This window comes from Somniosus microcephalus, chromosome 9 (assembly GCF_052327205.1).
Source record: "Somniosus microcephalus isolate GS21.2 chromosome 9, FLI_Smic_1.0, whole genome shotgun sequence".
NCBI classification, from domain to species: Eukaryota; Metazoa; Chordata; class Chondrichthyes; order Squaliformes; family Somniosidae; genus Somniosus; species Somniosus microcephalus.
Window position 1 is genome coordinate 138,365,069 of NC_140995.1, and position 17,549 is coordinate 138,382,617.

General features: G+C 42.7%; 1 protein-coding gene across 2 annotated transcripts in view; it reads right to left on the reverse strand.

Annotated features, from left to right (window-relative positions):
- The window catches only part of LOC147112717 (synaptotagmin-like protein 2), a 252,889-nt gene extending 248,886 nt beyond the window's left edge, over window positions 1-4,003 (reverse strand). For both annotated transcript variants that reach the window (XM_085997307.1, XM_085997306.1), the window contains exon 1: window positions 3,609-4,003. In XM_085997307.1, the coding sequence (XP_085853433.1) occupies window positions 3,609-3,736 (128 nt within the window). In that variant the 5' untranslated portion in view covers window positions 3,737-4,003. The remainder of the gene's footprint in view (window positions 1-3,608) is intronic.
- Window positions 4,004-17,549: the final 13,546 nt, after the last annotated feature.

Genomic DNA, 17,549 nt, shown 5'->3' on the forward strand with positions numbered 1-17,549 from the left:
CACCCTTTTCTTCTCAGTGGAATATATATTTTTTGGAAGTTGTAAAATAACTCCTTAAATGTACACCACTGATCATGTATCGTCTTACCCTTTAATCTATTTTCCCAATCCACTCTACTCAATTCCGCTCTCATACCTTCATAGTCTCCTTTATTCAAGCTTAGCACACTTGTTTGAGATCCAACCTTCTCACCCTCTAATTGAATATGGAATTCAACCATGTTATGGTCACTCATTCCAAGGGGATCCTTTACTAGGACATTTTTAATTAATCCTGTCTCGTTACACAGGACCAGATCTAAGGTTGCTTGCCTCCTGGTCGGTTCAGTTACATACTGCTCAAGAAACTCATCCCTAATACACTCAATGAACTCATCCTCAAGGCAGCCCTGCCCAATTTGATTTGTCCAATTAATATGATAGTTAAAATCCCCCATAATTATAGATGTTCCCTTATTACAAGCCTCAACTATTCCCTGATTGATACTCCGTCCAACAGAGTTGCAACTGTTCGGAGGCCTATAGACTACGCCCACTAATGTTTTTTTCCCCTTATTATTCCTTACCTCCACCCAAACTGTTTCATTATCCTGATCTTTTGACCCAATATCATTTCTCTGTATTACAGTGATTCCTTCCTTTATTAACATAGCCACCCCACCTCCCCTTCCTTCCTGCCTGTCCTTCCTGATCGTTAAATAACCTGGTATGTTTAATTCCCAGGCATTGTCACCCTGCAGCCATGTTTCTGTAATGGCCACAAGATCATACCCATATGTAGTTATTTGTGCCATTAACTCGTCTATTTTGTTACGAATGCTACGTGCATTCAGATAGAGAACTTTCAAATATGTTTTGTGACACTTAGTTCCTGCTTTTGCCCTTTTTATTACTTTACCTTTTACTCCATACCTTCTGCCCCTTCCTGACACGCTCTGGTTTTTAATTTCCCCACTGCTACCTAAGTCTATGACCTTCTCTGTTGTCATTTTTATTATTTGCTCTCTAGGAACCTCCCCCCCACTAGTTAGTTTAAAGCCCTCTCTACAGCCCTAGTTATATGATCCGCCAGGACTCTAGTCCCAGCACTGGCCAAGTGAAGCCCGTCCCAACGGAACAGCTCCCTCCTGCCCCAGTACTGGTGCCAGTGTCCCAGGAAGCAAAACCCATTTCTCCCACACCAGTCTTTGAGCCACGCATTTAACTCTCTAATTTTATTTGTCCTAGCCAAATTCACTCGTGGCTCAGGTAATAATCCAGAGATTATTACCCTTGAGGTTCTGTTTTTTAATTTGACTCCTAGCTGCTCATACTCCTTTAACAGAACCGGCTTCCTAGTCCTATCTACGTCGTTTGTACCAACATGGACCACGACAACTGGATCCACCCCCTCCCACTGCAAGTTTCTTTCCAGCCCAGAGGAGATGTCCTTAACCCTGGCACCGGGTAGGCAACACAGCCTTCGGGACTCTCGCTCTCGGCTGCAGAGAACTCTATCTATCCCCCTAATAATACTATCCCCTACCACTACAACATTTCTATTTACTCCCCCCTCTTGAATGGCCCCCCGTTCCACGGTGCTGTGGCCAGGTTGCTCATCCTCCCTGCAGTCCCTGCTCCTGTCCCCACAGGGAGTAAGAACCTCGAACCTGTTGGACAAGAGCAAGGGCTGCGGCTCCTCCAGCTCTACCTCCTGGATCCCCGTACCTGCCTCACTCGTAGTCACACCGTCCTGTCCCTGACCATGGGCTACATCTGAAATAATTAACTTCATAGGTGTGACCACCTCCTGATACACAGAGTCCAGGTACTTCTCCCCCTCCCTGATGTGTCGCAGTGTCTGAAGCTCAGACTCCAGCTCATCAACACGAATTAGCTGCCCATTATACACCTCGAATGGAAAGAAAAATCAGGAGGGTTGCTCATTGGATAGCGCCCATTTTACACCATCTCCCAAAGTTAAAATTACCCCCACTTTGTTTCATAGAATCTTAGAATGGTTACAGCATGGAAGGAGGCCAGTCAGCCCATCAAGCCCGTGCCAACTCTCTGCAAGAGCACTTCAGCTAGTCCCACTGCCCTGCCCTTTCCCCGTAGCCTTGCACATTTTTTCCTTCAGGTACTTATCCAACTCCCTTTTGAAAGCCGTGATTGAGTCTGCCCCCACCACCCTTTCAGGCAGTGCATTCCAGATCCTAACCGCTCGCTGAGTAAAAAAGTTTTTCCTCATGTCGCCTTTGGTTCTTCTGCCAATCACCTTCAATCTGTGTCCTCTGGTTTCACCGACTTATAAATTTTGAATTCTGAGTCTCCGCTGTGCTATAGTGGGGAACTTGAGAGCAGAAACCATAGGGAGGGAAGGCAAATGAGAGTAGAACTGGGCTGGTCTGGCACACCTCCTGTCAGTCAGCTGTAAAACAGGACTGACAGACTAGAAACAAGACCAGTCCTGGCATTCACCCAGCGAAGTGGATGCAGGAGGTGTGATTTTCTACAGGAAAAGGAGGGCAAAAAAATCACTTAAAAATTCAAACATGTATTTACTGGACTAAGGAATTAGGTCTTGATTTTAACTAACTTGATATGTGAATTTGTGAGTTTCAAAACTGAAGACACCCCCTGCAAAGTATAATCTCTACGCAGAAATTCTGTCTACACTAAATGGTGTAAGTAGATAATTCTACAGACCTTTATAGGATTAATAATATATTCACTCAGCTGACGCATACTTCAGTTTTGTTTTACAGTTTAGACTAAACATCAAAGTGCACCAGATTAAAAAGGCGATGCCATTAAATTTTAATTAAGTAAGGAACTGTACCAGAACATGTAGTTCACGGAAAATTTTCACTATCATTTTTCAGATCAATGCTGCCCACAACATAAGAAATAAATGAAATAATTGGGACATGTGCTTATCCATTATTTTGCAACTCGACTGCACTATAGCAAAACATAATATCTATCAGCAGAGTGTTGCTGTGTTAGGCAGTAACATCCAGATGCAGAAATAAATGTTGGAGCATGGCAAAACCAAGATATTTATCAAACAGCACCCATACACTAAAAACTTATCCCAGAGTGACTTTTACTACATTATAACAGGTCACTTGCAAAAACAAGAAAAATCACTTTTTTTAATTAAAAAGAACAATTTACGGTAAGCAGGTGAGAAAGAACGAAAGGTGGAACAGGCTCGAGGGGCTAAATGGTCCACTCTTGTTCCTATGTTCCTATGAAAGAGTTGCATTTATATAATGGCTTTCATGACCTCAGGACGTCCCAAAGCACTTTACAGCCAATTTGAACTACAGTACTTTGGAATTGTAGTCACTGTTGTAATATAGGAAATGCGGCAGCCAATTTGTGCACAGCAATGTCCCACAAACAGCAATGAGATAATGACCAGATACTGTCATTTGTTTAGTAATATTGGCTAAGGCGCCGGGAGAACTCTCCTGCTTGTCTTCGAAAAGTGCCATGGGATCTTTTCCCTCCATCTGAGAGGGCAGATGGTTTAACGTCTCATCCGAGAGTTGTAGGAATAGAGAGAAAAGCAAAGTATGAAGTAAACAGTGCTGATGTAGGAGAGAAGGAAGGGATCTTACCTGATGCGATTCTCTTCAAGCTTTTTCAAATCAGCATCTCTTTTAAGGACTTCCTGAAGAGCTAACTGTTCGTCCTCTGACAGAAAGCTCAGGTCCATGATTTTAGTCGGATCCATCTCTGTTTTCATTTTCCAGCAACTCCACTACCAAAAGTATCAGGACTTCTAACCTTCTTCTTCCAGCTATTACACTGTCTGTATTTGTTCAAAACTTTCTACTTTATGTTTTCCTCTTAAAATTGTTTGGAGATAATAAGAGGTTAAGCCAGTTGCTCGTGTACTTTCAGGCTGATTAAAGATATTCTGTCACATTCACAAAGTTAGATTTGTGTCAGACGTTTAGGATCCTTCAGGAAGATTTTATAATCCCATGCCAGGGAAAAGCAGGTGTTGCAGACTCTGTGAAGGAATAAAATGCAGCAAACTATTAGACTCCTGTGTCATGTATTTTCTGTATGCAAATTAAGTTATCACAGGAATGTGAACCTGTATGTATGTCTGAGTTGTCATACAGGTTTAGACTTCACAGGGTTTGTGTTCCTTATTTGTTGTTTTAAATATGATCAAGAGAACAGACTACACATTGAGCTGGCGAAATCTAGTATACTGCAAGGAAATTACCTGTGGAAACAGGTCAGCTCTTAAAAAAGAAATGAGCACAGATTTCGAAAGCTCTAGTAAACTGAAAATTAAACATGAATGGATTTATTTCTCAACCTATGGTCAGTAAATGATGAGTTTTTAGCAAGGGTTAGGAGCAAATAAAAAGGGTTACAAATTTTTTAAAATGTAACTGAGATTGACTTTATTTATTTGTGTACGCTGTTATATTTTTACCAGAACTTGTGGGACCCACCAAGAGTCAAGAATAGATATAAAGACTGTGGGGCCTAAGTTTATTACCGTCCAAAAGCAGGAGCGATTCCAGAGGCAAGCTAGAACAGAGAGGTCGGAGGACTGAAGGAAATTTGCCCTCATGCCTCATCACCATAATTCAGGTGAGCTATGGGCGCCAATCAGGTGCCCCAGCATAGCTCGCCTGACAGGGCCTTATCAATTTCTCCACGTGCCAAGGCTCGCAGGTAAGTCTGGGAGGGGTGGACGAGAGCAGGCCGGCAATGGCCCACAGTTGTCTTGCGGAGCCAGATGGAACTCCTTCCAACACCACAAATATCGCATCTCCGGAATTCTTGTTTTGAGCTGCTTCCAGTGATCTGGTAAAAGCTGCTTGAAACCTGGAAATCCATAAAATGGGCCTAAAACAACAATGTTAAATTTAGACTCCTGTATGCCTAGTCCACTGAAAGCATAAATCTGTACTTCAAATTTGTAAGTGTTAATTACTTAAAACTAAAGGACATGCTATGTAGCTTTGAATACCATGAAACCTGTTTAATTTCAGTTAATAGATCTGCTGTATCTTTCCATGTCTGACTCGCTGCAAATGACTATTTGAAGAATGTATGTGTGTCCCACCCAACTACCCTTCAGTTTCATTCTGCCTCTCTGGTTGAACAAAGACACATTTAAATTTGCATTGCTTTCTCGGTGACACCATAAAATTGCATACACAAGCCTGCCGTCTCTTGCAGGCAAGAATTGGAACAATAGTAACAATTGAATCATAAATGCTGCAGGACTGGTTTTGCTTTTATTCAAATTGACCTTTATGTAAAAAGCATACACTTCGCAGCTGACAGTCGCTAAGCTGTACAATATTAATCAGAATGTGAGCTTCTCTCTCTCTCTCCGTTGGGCAGGTCATTTCTGGCAATTTTAAGATGTGCAAAAACTGAGCGTTATTTTATGATTCACAGGCGAGCCTTTAATTGTACTCATTATAGGACTTAAAATCAAACTTATCACCTAGGGCTTCATGTCAGCACTAAAAAAAAACATATATAGAGCTAATAGGCTCTGAAATGATTTAACAGGGTGATCTAAAGTGTACTATTGGCTGCAGCCAGTAAGTTTGCAGCAGTTATCGGCAAATGCCAGATATTCTGACTTCAACTTGATATGTTTGCAGAATTCATAGCACCCTGGTGGTGAAGCAGCAAGGTGCCACCTCATTAAACTTTGTGTGTGATGTAGGTTCCCATTAAACAGCCTGTAATGTTGGACAGTTTTTCTAATCATCTGCCTTTTGCAAAACTCAGTCTTGTATCCTGCATGTATGCAGCTTGTAAATGCTTTAATTAGCAACCCTGATTTATAGAGATTGTTTACAGACACTAAACATTGTAATGACAATCTGCTACTAGGCAAAATAATGTGATGTTTTAATGCAGTACAGTATCTACTAGTGATGCCTATTGATGAAAAAAAACACTAGTCAATAGGAGTTAGCGATAATATTTGCTATATGGCAGGTAACATTTTAAGTTTGTAATATGCACTTTTTGGTTTTTATTTCAGTTGTCCCAACAGTCATATTTCTTTACATTGGGACAGGATTAGGCCAATCAGCCCTTCAAGCCTGTTCCATCATTCAGCTGTGGCTCAGTTGGTAGCACCCTTGCCTCTGAGTCAGAAGGTAGTGGGTTCAAGTCCCACTCTTGAGCACAAAAATCTAGGCTGACACTCCAGTGCAGTGCTGAGGGAGTGCTGCACTGTTGGAGGTGCTGTCTTTCAGATGAGACGTTCTGATGGCACTATTTCGAAGAAGAGCAAAGGAGTTATCCCTGGTGTCCTAGCCAATATTTATTCTTCAATCAAAATCACTAAAACAGATTATCTGGTCATTATCACATTGCTGTTTGTGGGAGCTTGCTGTGCGCAAATTGGCTGCCGCGTTTCCTACATTACAACAGTGGCTACACTTCAAAAAGTACTTCATTGGCTGTAAAGCGCTTTGGGACATCCGGTGGTCATGAAAGGCACTATATAAATGCAAGTCTTTCTTTCTTTTTCAATCAGATCATGGCTCATCTGTACCATAATCTGGTTGAATAGCATATGAACATATTTTTTTAATGTTGATTTTAACACTTTACCAGATTTCATCCACAATGGTGTTTTAAGTCTGCTATCCAACATAATTTTCCAAGGTACAAAGTAAGATAGTGTGAGGCAGTATATTCATCACAGTTTTATCTTATTAAAAGAGTATTATTGCTTCTATTTCAGATCCTAAAGGAGCAGATCTCAGGCAGACAAATGGTGATCTAATTTTAATTTTTTTCCAGTGCCACAGCATGTTGTAAGTACAACGCACTGTGCCACAGAATGTTTGTTTATGTCTGTATCCACAATACCCAGTCTGGTGAGTTCAATAACTAGAGCAATTGGGAGAGGGAGTGATTGGAAGCCCGGTATTTCCAACAGCGAAATAGAGAAAATTTGAAAATGAGATAATGCTGAGCTCTTGCATTCCTTCTAGTGGCCAGCCACAGAGCATGGGATGCACTTGACTGGGTACATGTTGCCTGCCCTCACCCTCTCAGACAGAGCATTGCATGCTGTACAGAAAGAGACCTAAACAGGGAAAGGGGAGAACATATATAACAGCATACGAGTAAAAAATACTGTTTGCATAGGTATTTTAATAAGATTTGTTTTATTTATAATAAGTCACAAGATCCTGCTGTGACAGGAGCCACACAACAAATTCTCTTCTTCACGATATCCTGCTCTCTCTTCAGCTCTCTTCGACAGTACAGTATACAGCAGTTTAAAAAAAAAACTGTTCTAGGGTTTTGCCACAAAATGTATAAGGATTTCATTTTGTGTAGAGATCAAGAGAGAGATCAGAGTCCCATCAAGCAGTGGTCATGAAACTCATGCAGATCATCATGATTTCTCCTCTGTCTTGAGCGCATTTATGTCAACTTGGAACTTAATATAAAATAAATTAAATAGTGTATATACTGTATTTTTAAATGACAAGCTCACTCTAACACATCACAAACTCAATGTGCAGTCATCATGGGAGATTAAAGAGTTCCCTTTAGAAGGCGACAGCAAAAATTCAGAGAGGGTCGCTCTATCACTTTCATTTCCCTAACATTGCTATTACTGACCATACCACCACTTTACATTCACTTTTGACCCTACTAATTACAGCTTGGTCCAAAACATCAGTCAGCTCTAAAAGACCGAGTTCAATCAAACTGCAACTGAGCCATGGTTCATTTTTAAAAGCTCATTTCTTCAAAATTATATGTTGTGTCACAATGTTGTACTAAGACACAATTTTGGCAGTAAATATGTGCAGATAATATATTTACCACTGATCTGAGAGCACGATATGTTCACATGCCTTCCAAGCTGAGGAAAATATTATGAGGCTGAAGACAGATCCAAGCCCTTAAATGATGAGATGTAGCCAAGTTGGCCAGGGATTTGGAGGCTACTTTAGACTCCCAGGAGCTTTGGGTTGTCACAAATCCCTCATTCTGGTACAACCCAATAAACTAAGTAATGAGATAGGTGTCTAATTATTGTTAAGAAATAAGGATATCATTGTCAAAATGAGGGTGAGATGGGAGGTATGTTCCATGTTCCCATGCAGTAATTTATGCTGATGACAAGTCAAGGTAACAAATCAGATAGAAACATAGAAGATAGGAGCAGGAGTAGGCCATTCGGCCCCTCGAGCCTGCTCCGCCATTTAATGAGATCATGGCTGATCATCCAAATTCAGTACCCTGTCCCTGCCTTCTCCCCATATCCCTTGATCTCTTTAGCCTTAAGATCACACTTTCAGCAATGTTTGACTAATGTAACAAGTTGGAAATTAAATTCTTGATCCCTTTAACTTACCACATAGTGATACCGTCATCATAAAATGGAAGGATAATAGTTAACTTATAGAAGATACTGAGGAAATCCCAATTTACTAAATAGGAGATGAATCTCACAGTTGATGAGCCTCTCAAGAGGAGGCCAGCCAGTTGGGAAACCAAAAGGAGGTACAAAGATCCATTTGCCCATTACCCCAGGGCTCACTGACCTCCACCAGCTCCCCATCAAGCAGTGCATTGATTTCAAAATTCTCATCTTCAAATACAATTTCCTCTGGCTTTATTTCGCTCTATCTCCACGACTTCTCGGAGTCCGCTGACCCAGCTCACACCTTCAAGACTCCTGAGTCTGGGTGACTGTGGAATCCTTCTCTCTCAGCTCTATCATCAGTTCCACAGCCTTCAGTCGTTATGGTACTGCATTCTGCAATTCTCCTCCTAAACCATTCCACATGGCCACATCACTCACCACCTTCAAAATCCAACTAAAAACTACCTCTTTCAGGCTACATTTACACATTGGCCCGGATTTTACGGTGCTTCCGACAGCATACATTGTTGGAAGCCTTCAGAATGGCCCCGCAAGTTCCTGGTTTCCAAGTGCACTGCGCATGCGCGAAAACCCGGAACTTGCGATCTGTCAAGTTTCACTTGGACAGATCCACCGCATCCACTTGGACAGATCCACCGCATCCACTTGGACAGATCCACCGCATCCACTTGGACAGATCCACCGCATCCACTTGGACAGATCCACCGCATCCACTTGGACAGATCCACCGCATCCGCTGTAAATTCACTTTTACTGGTGCAGAGTTATTTGCCCAACTACTGCCCAGTGAATACCCACAAAACCTTTACACCTGGTAAAAGTAGGCATAAGGCCTTCTGGTACCAGCGTAAGTGTTAAAATAAATGTTAAAATGACTTAAACATTCACTTACATTTAAAATTAGTTTAGGTAAATTTTGCCGCGTTTAAAAATGTTTACATTTATTTTTCAAAAAATTAAATTTTTATTTTAAATGTTTAAATTTTAAAGGTTATTTTAATTCATTTTGAACCTGTGTTCATTTATTTTTATTTAAGTAATGTGAAATGTTATTTATTAGGTGATTCCTATTATGCTTATGGGGATTCCGTACATAAATAGAATTCCCATAAACATAATGGGAATCCCCCTTTTGATTGGTTGACCTGGCCCACATGATCCCAGGGACGTTTGCGAACCGCATGCACCCCAGGATCCATGGGCCTTTACATAGGCGTACACACGCAAGCCCAGGGCCAGAACAGCCTGACGCTCTAGGGACACCAGGTATGTTCGTAGTTTTCTTCCGGTTCGGATGCACACGCGGGCGTCAAGCTTCTGACCGCAATTTCCAGGCCAATAGCTCTAGTATCAGTGTGAAGTGAAATTGCTTACAGTGTGAGTATCAACTTTAATCCAGAGTCAGGGCTTGATTTGATAGCAGAGCACAGACTTGCTCCAGAGTCAAGTTGGACCTTAGCACCGATTTGCATTACTCAGGTTGAGCATTTGTGTAAAGTGAAAACTGCTCCACAGTAATGATAAACTTGTGCTGTAAATGCATCCTTAGTATTAGTTGCTGTTGAGGGCCACTAATGCTTAAAGACCTGCAAGGAAAAGGGTGCCTAGTTTTCTTGCGGTAGAGTACCTGGAGGCAGTTATAGGCTCAGCACATGGGCAGGACTACTGATGGTTATCTGAACTGTTTTCAAATATCTATTTCAAATTAACAACTTCTAAAGCATGGTATTTGATAATTAGTTAAAATAATTTGACATTCATTTATCATTGTCAAGTGCATCCACACAGGTATCAAATATTACAGATGCCTTTATTATGAGTTTATTCTTGTGGAAAGTCCATGCATTCTCTTTACAGATCAGGCTGAGCCATCAGGGATTCCATAGATGCCATCTGCATTAGAATCATCCCCCTGAGGGACAACAGCATTGGGAAATATGCAGTAAGTGCAAGAAGAATCCACAGCATCACCACTACAATTTGAAACTTCGGCAAATAAAACGAGATTGTGGGACTGCCAGTGGAGGAAGATCTCCCATTTTGAATTCAAAAGAGATGGAGACCAGAGGTACTGGATAAAGAAGAAGTGTGAACAAATCTCTAGTTATCCCTAATTCAGGAAAAGATTCTGGCACATCGAAAGTGACACATTTAACATACAGGGGTCGTTCAAGCTGGCATGCAAGACTTATAAAGTTCCATTAGTGGCCTTCAAGAGTACTGGATTGCTGTTGAGCAGATTATGCACAGTGCAGGATAGTTTAACCAAAGTGGCACTACTATATAATCTGCTCTTACTGTTCGATTGACTAGTTTAGGTGTTGAGGTACGTTGTGTTGTGTGCTCTCTTGCTGAGATTGGGGCTTAAATACGGTCAAGTTTTGCTGGTATTAGGGATGATTTATGATCAACACTGCAAGAAGGTTGAACAGATAGTGGTTATCATCCACCTTGATATCAGCCAGGTTGCTGATCACCTGGATGTTCTGCAAAGTCCTGTACAATTTGATGTGAAACCCCTTCAGGTAGACAATGGCGTTTTGGTCGCCATCGTTTTTCTGGAAGTGTCAGATCCAAACTAAAGGTTAATTGAAGTGATAACAGAAGTCATTTTTCTCTCCAGTGAGATAAAAGACCTCATTATCCCCGAGACAGAACTGACATTCAATGGTAAATATCACAGCCCATTCCTGACATCAAGGAAGGATGAACTGGGCAAAGAAGTCATAAATAATGACTAGTTATTTATAAAGTAGTCAATTACAAAGTAAATAATTATTATGAGGTAGATTTTTCCTGTGCCATTTCCAGCTATCTGGCTGGTGGAGTGCACTTCCTAGCCACTTTGTATTGCCAGCTGGAAGCCCAGTGCATTTTGAGGGCTAGGCCTCATTAACATGGGGCCGGCAGGATGCGGGCAGAAAACAATACCACGCTGTTTGTGCCGGGCTCAAGGCCTCAACATTCTACCCCTATATTTCTATATATACACAGGAAAAGGTTGGTGTTTAACTGCTGAAATTTGTAGGAAAGCTTCACAATGCTTGAAATAGAATTTTTGGGGGTGAATTGTGGCTCCTCCATGGGGTCAACATTTGAGGATAATGAGTATAGTTAAGGTCTGTAACGTATTATCACATGGCTTGTCACATGGTTTCACTTTGTTTTTGGTTTCTGGTACCAAACTTATAGCTCTCTGCTATTTCTAACAGCTTTGGGTCGAAATGGTCCTCGAGTCTCTCGACAATGCCTTCAAACAACACATCCTTTGCTTTCACTGGCACGAGTAGGTTTGTCAACATTCCATAGACATCTGGCCTGATATCCATCAGAAAAATTGCTTTCTTCCATTCACAAATTACTTCATTTTGAGCTTGAAATTTCTCATCTGCACCTTCGGTCTCAATAATGTTATTGGCCCTAAAAAAACATCTCCATCCGCTCAATGTAAGAACTGAATGGTTTGCGAGCTTGTCCATACATGCCGAGGCTTCCGATGAATCCTGTAGGTGCAGCCATGATTGTCCTGATCCCATTGAACAGTGACTCAGCACGCTACCTGTGTACCTGTGAGAATCAACGCCACTGTTGCTGTGTATACATACACACGAAGGCAAAGCACAGATGATTCTCCGTCAGCATTAACAGTAAAACATCGCAAAAATTCAGTTTAGGTGTCACAAATTCACCTTAAACTTGTCCACACAAAGGTTCAACATTGTGTCCCTCCATGATCCCTAAAAATGGCTTTGGGATCCAATCTCTTTGCCAAAATGTAATATACTTGGGTAGAACAAATGAAGGACAGAGACACGATGAGCTGTTAGTCCATGTGCTTGCTTTATTAGCCCAGAGTGAACTGAGCATGCTCATACCAAACCATGTGACAAACCACGTGACACTACATTACAAGGTCTGAAGTTGTTAAAGTCAATATTAAGGCCAAAGGCTGTAAAGTTCCTAGTAGACAGACGAGGGGGGGCTAAATTGAGTTTCATTGGAACAGTGTAGAGAGGCCAGAGTGGGGGTGGGATGGAGAATTGAAGAGAGCAGAAGATGTTTTCTCTCCATATTCGCTCTGTTACTGCCAGTGGCAATAAAATATGACTTATAACATACAGTGAAGTGACTACATTTCTGTTATGTGGAATCATTTGCATGACTCCACTGGTGGTAAACCAAAGCTTGAAAAAGTGGCAAATCACGTTTGTGTTTCAACAGTAAATATAAATCACATTGTGGAAAGCAGATTTTACGCTCCAAGCATCAGCAACTTGGCTGGTGTCAATGTGGGTGAGATTCCAACTGTCTGTCCAGTTTTCTTGCAGCGCAGACCACAAGCCATCACTAACGTCATCAAAAGCGGATTGTATTCCAGCACTGTCTTCATCACCCAAATACTTTTACTGGCAAGAAATAGGACAAGACAACCACCAATGTTCATTGCCATAAACAAGCTAAAACAAATGAAATATCACAACTTCTTTGGTTATCTAAATGTGGCCAGGCTTTGAGGTATACATGTACAGTTACGGAACTGCCATGCACTGCATGCAAGTGACAGTGATTGCTCCCTAGTGTGGGGAGGGGGGGGGCTGGTGGCTGACGGGGAGCCCTATTCTGGGAATCAATACGAGCTAACAAAGGAAAGATTGTAAGAACACTGATGATTGTAATATTTTTGTATCTTACTTTACTATGGGATTCAAACAAAAATAATTCTATGACAGTATGAGCATGGTGTTAATTTCAAAATACTATACAAGTGCTGGCACTACCACATGACCTTCAATTCAAGGTGAAACCACAATTCCCCAGATACGTTACTAATCCTGGTGATGTCATTAAAAGACACAAGCTTCCCCATATGGCGGGGGTGGGGGGATCAGAAACCTAATCGTCCTTCCCTCCTGTTTTGCCCTGCTGCAACCTGGCTGAAGACATTAGCAGAGGTCTGGGAATAGCTTGTCTAACTACACAGCTTGCAAAGGTTTGCTGCATGGTCTTGAAGACATAGGAGAATTAAATAGTAACACTCCAACTAGTGTTTATTTCATAACTGATTCTCATTTCCTGAGGTACAAGTCTTGGATTTTCATTGCTCAACTTTGACATTGCTCATGAGCACCAAGTTCTCACTGGGGAATTTCAAAATATTTGAATCCACTGCATATATAAACAATACTTGTTATGAGGCCACTAATGTTTGGCTGTCAACAGAAAAAAATATTTGGACTTCCTGAACTGTTTCCATGAAATTACTAATATTATATCGTAGCACATTTAAGCGAAAATACTGGCAAGTGTCCAAAGTGCCTTACAAAAAAAATAAAGTGAAGTCTATTGTTTCACCCTATCCTTTCAGCATACTCTGCAACATCAGATCTTATTTTTTATATTCGTTCCTGCCCAGCCCGAGTTGCCCTTGAGAAGGTGGTGGTGTTTGCAAGGATAACTCAATGACAGCATGTAGAAATCAACTCGTGTCGTTTTAATGCCCGATCCAACTAACCCCTACAAACCAAGGCAATCGAGTACCTATCACCAATGTCAGACATAACATAACGATAACAGCACTATCAAACTTCATGTGCTAGAGTAATTCTAATGCAGCACTGTACCCCAGTGTGCAGACACAACAGAGCTGCCTTCTTGAACTGCTGCAGTCCGTTTGGTGAAGGTACTTGTTGTGTCTGTGTATAATAAGACACAGACTGCAGGAGAATGGTACAACAGGTGTTTACTCAACGTGGCTCACACTGGAACTGATCTGTACAGATTACAACTCAGGGCTATATACAGGTGTGGTCACTGCCGGTACTGCAGTATACATGAGCTGTAAAAGATAGTTCCCCCCTTAAAGGTATATACATTACAATTCCTCCCCTTTTAGATTAACAGTACCATAACGCTCATTTAACAATTAAATATCAAACTAATTACAATTAACACTTTTAACATGCAACATTAGCTGAAAATAGTCTATTTATATATTCAGTCTTTGGGGAGGCTTCCTGATCCTTTCTGGATAGCGCCTTTCCCGAGTGTCTTGCTCTTGGTGCGGAGGCGATTCTGGCCCCCTGTCATAGGTTGGTTCATCAGCTTCCGATGCTACTGTTTCTGGGGTAGATGCTACCTGTACGTTGGGTTCATCACCAGGTACGTATGGGCGAGGCACGGGGTTGACTTGTTCCTGTGACTCTAGGATCTGGTCAGCATGGCGTCTCACGATGCTCTCCCCAACGTCCACTGTGTACATTAGTGGGCCCTGCCATGTGCATATCGTTCCTGGCTGCCATTTTTCTGTTCGGTAGTCGCGGGCCAAGACTGGTTGCCCTACATTGAAGCTCCTTGTTGGCTTCTCATGGATGTGCTGGAATTGCTTACTCTCAACATCTCTTCGTACGTTTGGTCTGAGCAAATCCAAGCGAGATCTTAACCTTCGGTTAAAGAACATCATGGCTGGGGCCTGGTTGGTGACTGCATGTGTCGCATTCCGGTAGGCGAACAGGAAATTGTCCACCTTGTGCTGCAGCGGAATGTTGTCATTGTACATAGCCTTTATTGCCTTCTTAAAGGTTTGTACGAACCTCTCAGCCAATCCATTTGTGGCTGGATGATACGGGGCGGATGTGTAATGCCTTACCCCATTCTTTTTCAAGAACCTCCGGAACTCTTCGGACACAAACTGTGGTCTGTTGTTGGAGCAAATCTGTTCTGGCAAGCCATTCCTGGCAAAAATGGTCCGTAGGACTGCAATAGTTTTCTCCGTGGTGGTGGAGGACATTTTGATGTCCTCAGGCCATTTCGAGTGCGCATCCACGGCTATTAAAAACATTGAGTCCATGAATGGACCAGCAAAATCAATATGCACCCGTTGCCATGGAGATGAAGGCCACTCCCATGGGTGTAGAGGGGCCTGTGGTGGTGCATTTTGGACTTTCTGGCATCCTGAGCAGCTCTTGGTCAGGTCCTCGATTTGTTTATCGATTCCCGGCCACCACACATAAGTCCTGGCTAGGCTTTTCATTTTTACCCCTCCCAGATGATCCTCATGAAGCTCATTGAGCACTCTATCCCTTAACTTGGGTGGAATTACCACTCGGGATCCACACATCAAGGTCCCCCGGCACACTGACAGCTGTTCTCTCCTTGTCGAGAATGCTGGCAACAGTGAGTCGCCATGTGCTGGCCATCCCTTCACCGTCAAATCATATACCCGAGACAGTGTCGGGTCATTTCGGGTTTCCTTTTCAATACAAGCGTTAGTTACCGGTAGGTATTCAACTATAGTCGAATGGAATATTTCGACAGGATCCACTGCTGGTGCTTCCTCCGCAGTAGGCAGTGGCAGGCGTGATAGCCCATCAGCATTTCCATGCTGTTTCGTGCCCTTATATTCAATCTCATAGTGATGCGCCCCTAGAAAAAGTGACCATCTTTGTAGTCGTTGCGCAGTCATCACCGGAACGCCCATCTTCGGATTAAAAATGGAGACAAGAGGCTGGTGAACAGTCAGCAAGGTGAATTTCTGCCCGTGCAGATAGTGATTGAACTTTTTCACTCCCCACACTAGGCTGAGGGCCTCCCTGTCAATCTGGGCGTAGTTACGCTCGGCTGAGGTTAGTGATCGTGACACAAAGGCTATTGGCCTCTCTGAGCCGTCCGAGAATTTGTGCGACAGCACCGCTCCAATGCCGTAGGGTGACTCATCACATGCCAACCGAATTGGTAATGCTGGGCTGTAATGGGCCAATACCTCTTTCGATGTGATTAGTGTTTTGCTCTTCTGGAAAGCTCGTCTACATTCGTCACTCCACTTCCATGGCACCCCAGTTTGCAGTAGGGTGTTCAGTGGGTGTAGTACTGTAGACAAATTTGGCAAGAACTTATGGTAGTAGTTTACCAGCCCGAGGAACGACCTCAGTTGTGACACATTTTCCGGTGCTGGAGCCTTGACTACTGCCTCAATCTTCTCTGGGGACTTATGTAACCCCTCTTTATCGATAATGTGGCCACAATACGAGATCTGTTTTCTAAAAAACTCGCATTTGGGGTGGTTAGCTCGGAGCCCATATTCCTGCAATCTAGTGAGCACCTGCTCCAGGTTGGCAAGGTGATCACTGTCATTTTCGCCCATGACCAGGATGTCATCCAAATAAGACTGGGTCGCTGGGATCCCTTGCAGGACTTGTTCCATTGCCCTCTGCCAAATAACCGGAGCTGATGCTACCCCGAATACCAGCCGGTTGTATTGGTAGAGACCTTTATGGGCGTTGATTGTGAGGTATTTTTTTGATGATGCTTCTACCTCCATTTGCAGATACGCCTGGGCCAGATCAATCTTAGTGAAGCGTTTCCCTCCAGATAGCGAGGCGAAAATATCTTCAATCCGCGGAAGTGGATATTGTACGGTGTGAAGGACCGGGTTCACTGTTACCTTAAAGTCCCCACAGATGCGAACCTTCCTTGGTTCCCCAGGCGTGCTGCTCAACGACTTTTTCATCACAGGGACGATGGGTGTAGCCCACTGGCTCCAGTCTACCTTGGACAGTACACCTGAACGTTCCAGACTCTCCAGCTCTGCTTCGACGGCTGGGCAGATTGCATAAGGTACCGGTCTGGCCTTAAAAAATTTTGGGCTTGCGTTTTCTTCAATTTTAATTGTCGCTGTCATGCCTTTTAGTGTTCCGAGTCCTTGCTGGAACACTTCTTTCGTGTCAGTTAGGATCTTTGACAGTCGCCCAGGTGTGACGTCGTCATCCTTTTTGTCAGCCACAGTCAGTGCCTGTATGGAATGCCAATCCAGTTGTATTTTCCGGATCCATTCATGTCCCAGTAATGGTGGTCCTCCATCTTGCAATATATACAGGTCTAGTTTTGGTGTTTCCTTACCGTTATATATAACGGTCACCCTTATTTTTCCTTTGGGGTAGACTTTTTGCCCCGTGTACGTCTTCAAAATAATTTTTGTGTCTCTCAAGGGTATGTGTGAGAATAGCCGCTCGTAGTCCCGTCGGTTTATGATTGTTAGGGCTGATCCTGGGGCCAATTCCATCTTTACCCAGATTCCTGCTATCTTGAGAGTGACCCAAATGGTTTGGTGATCCTCCGTTGTGATCACATTATGTAGTTTCAGACAACT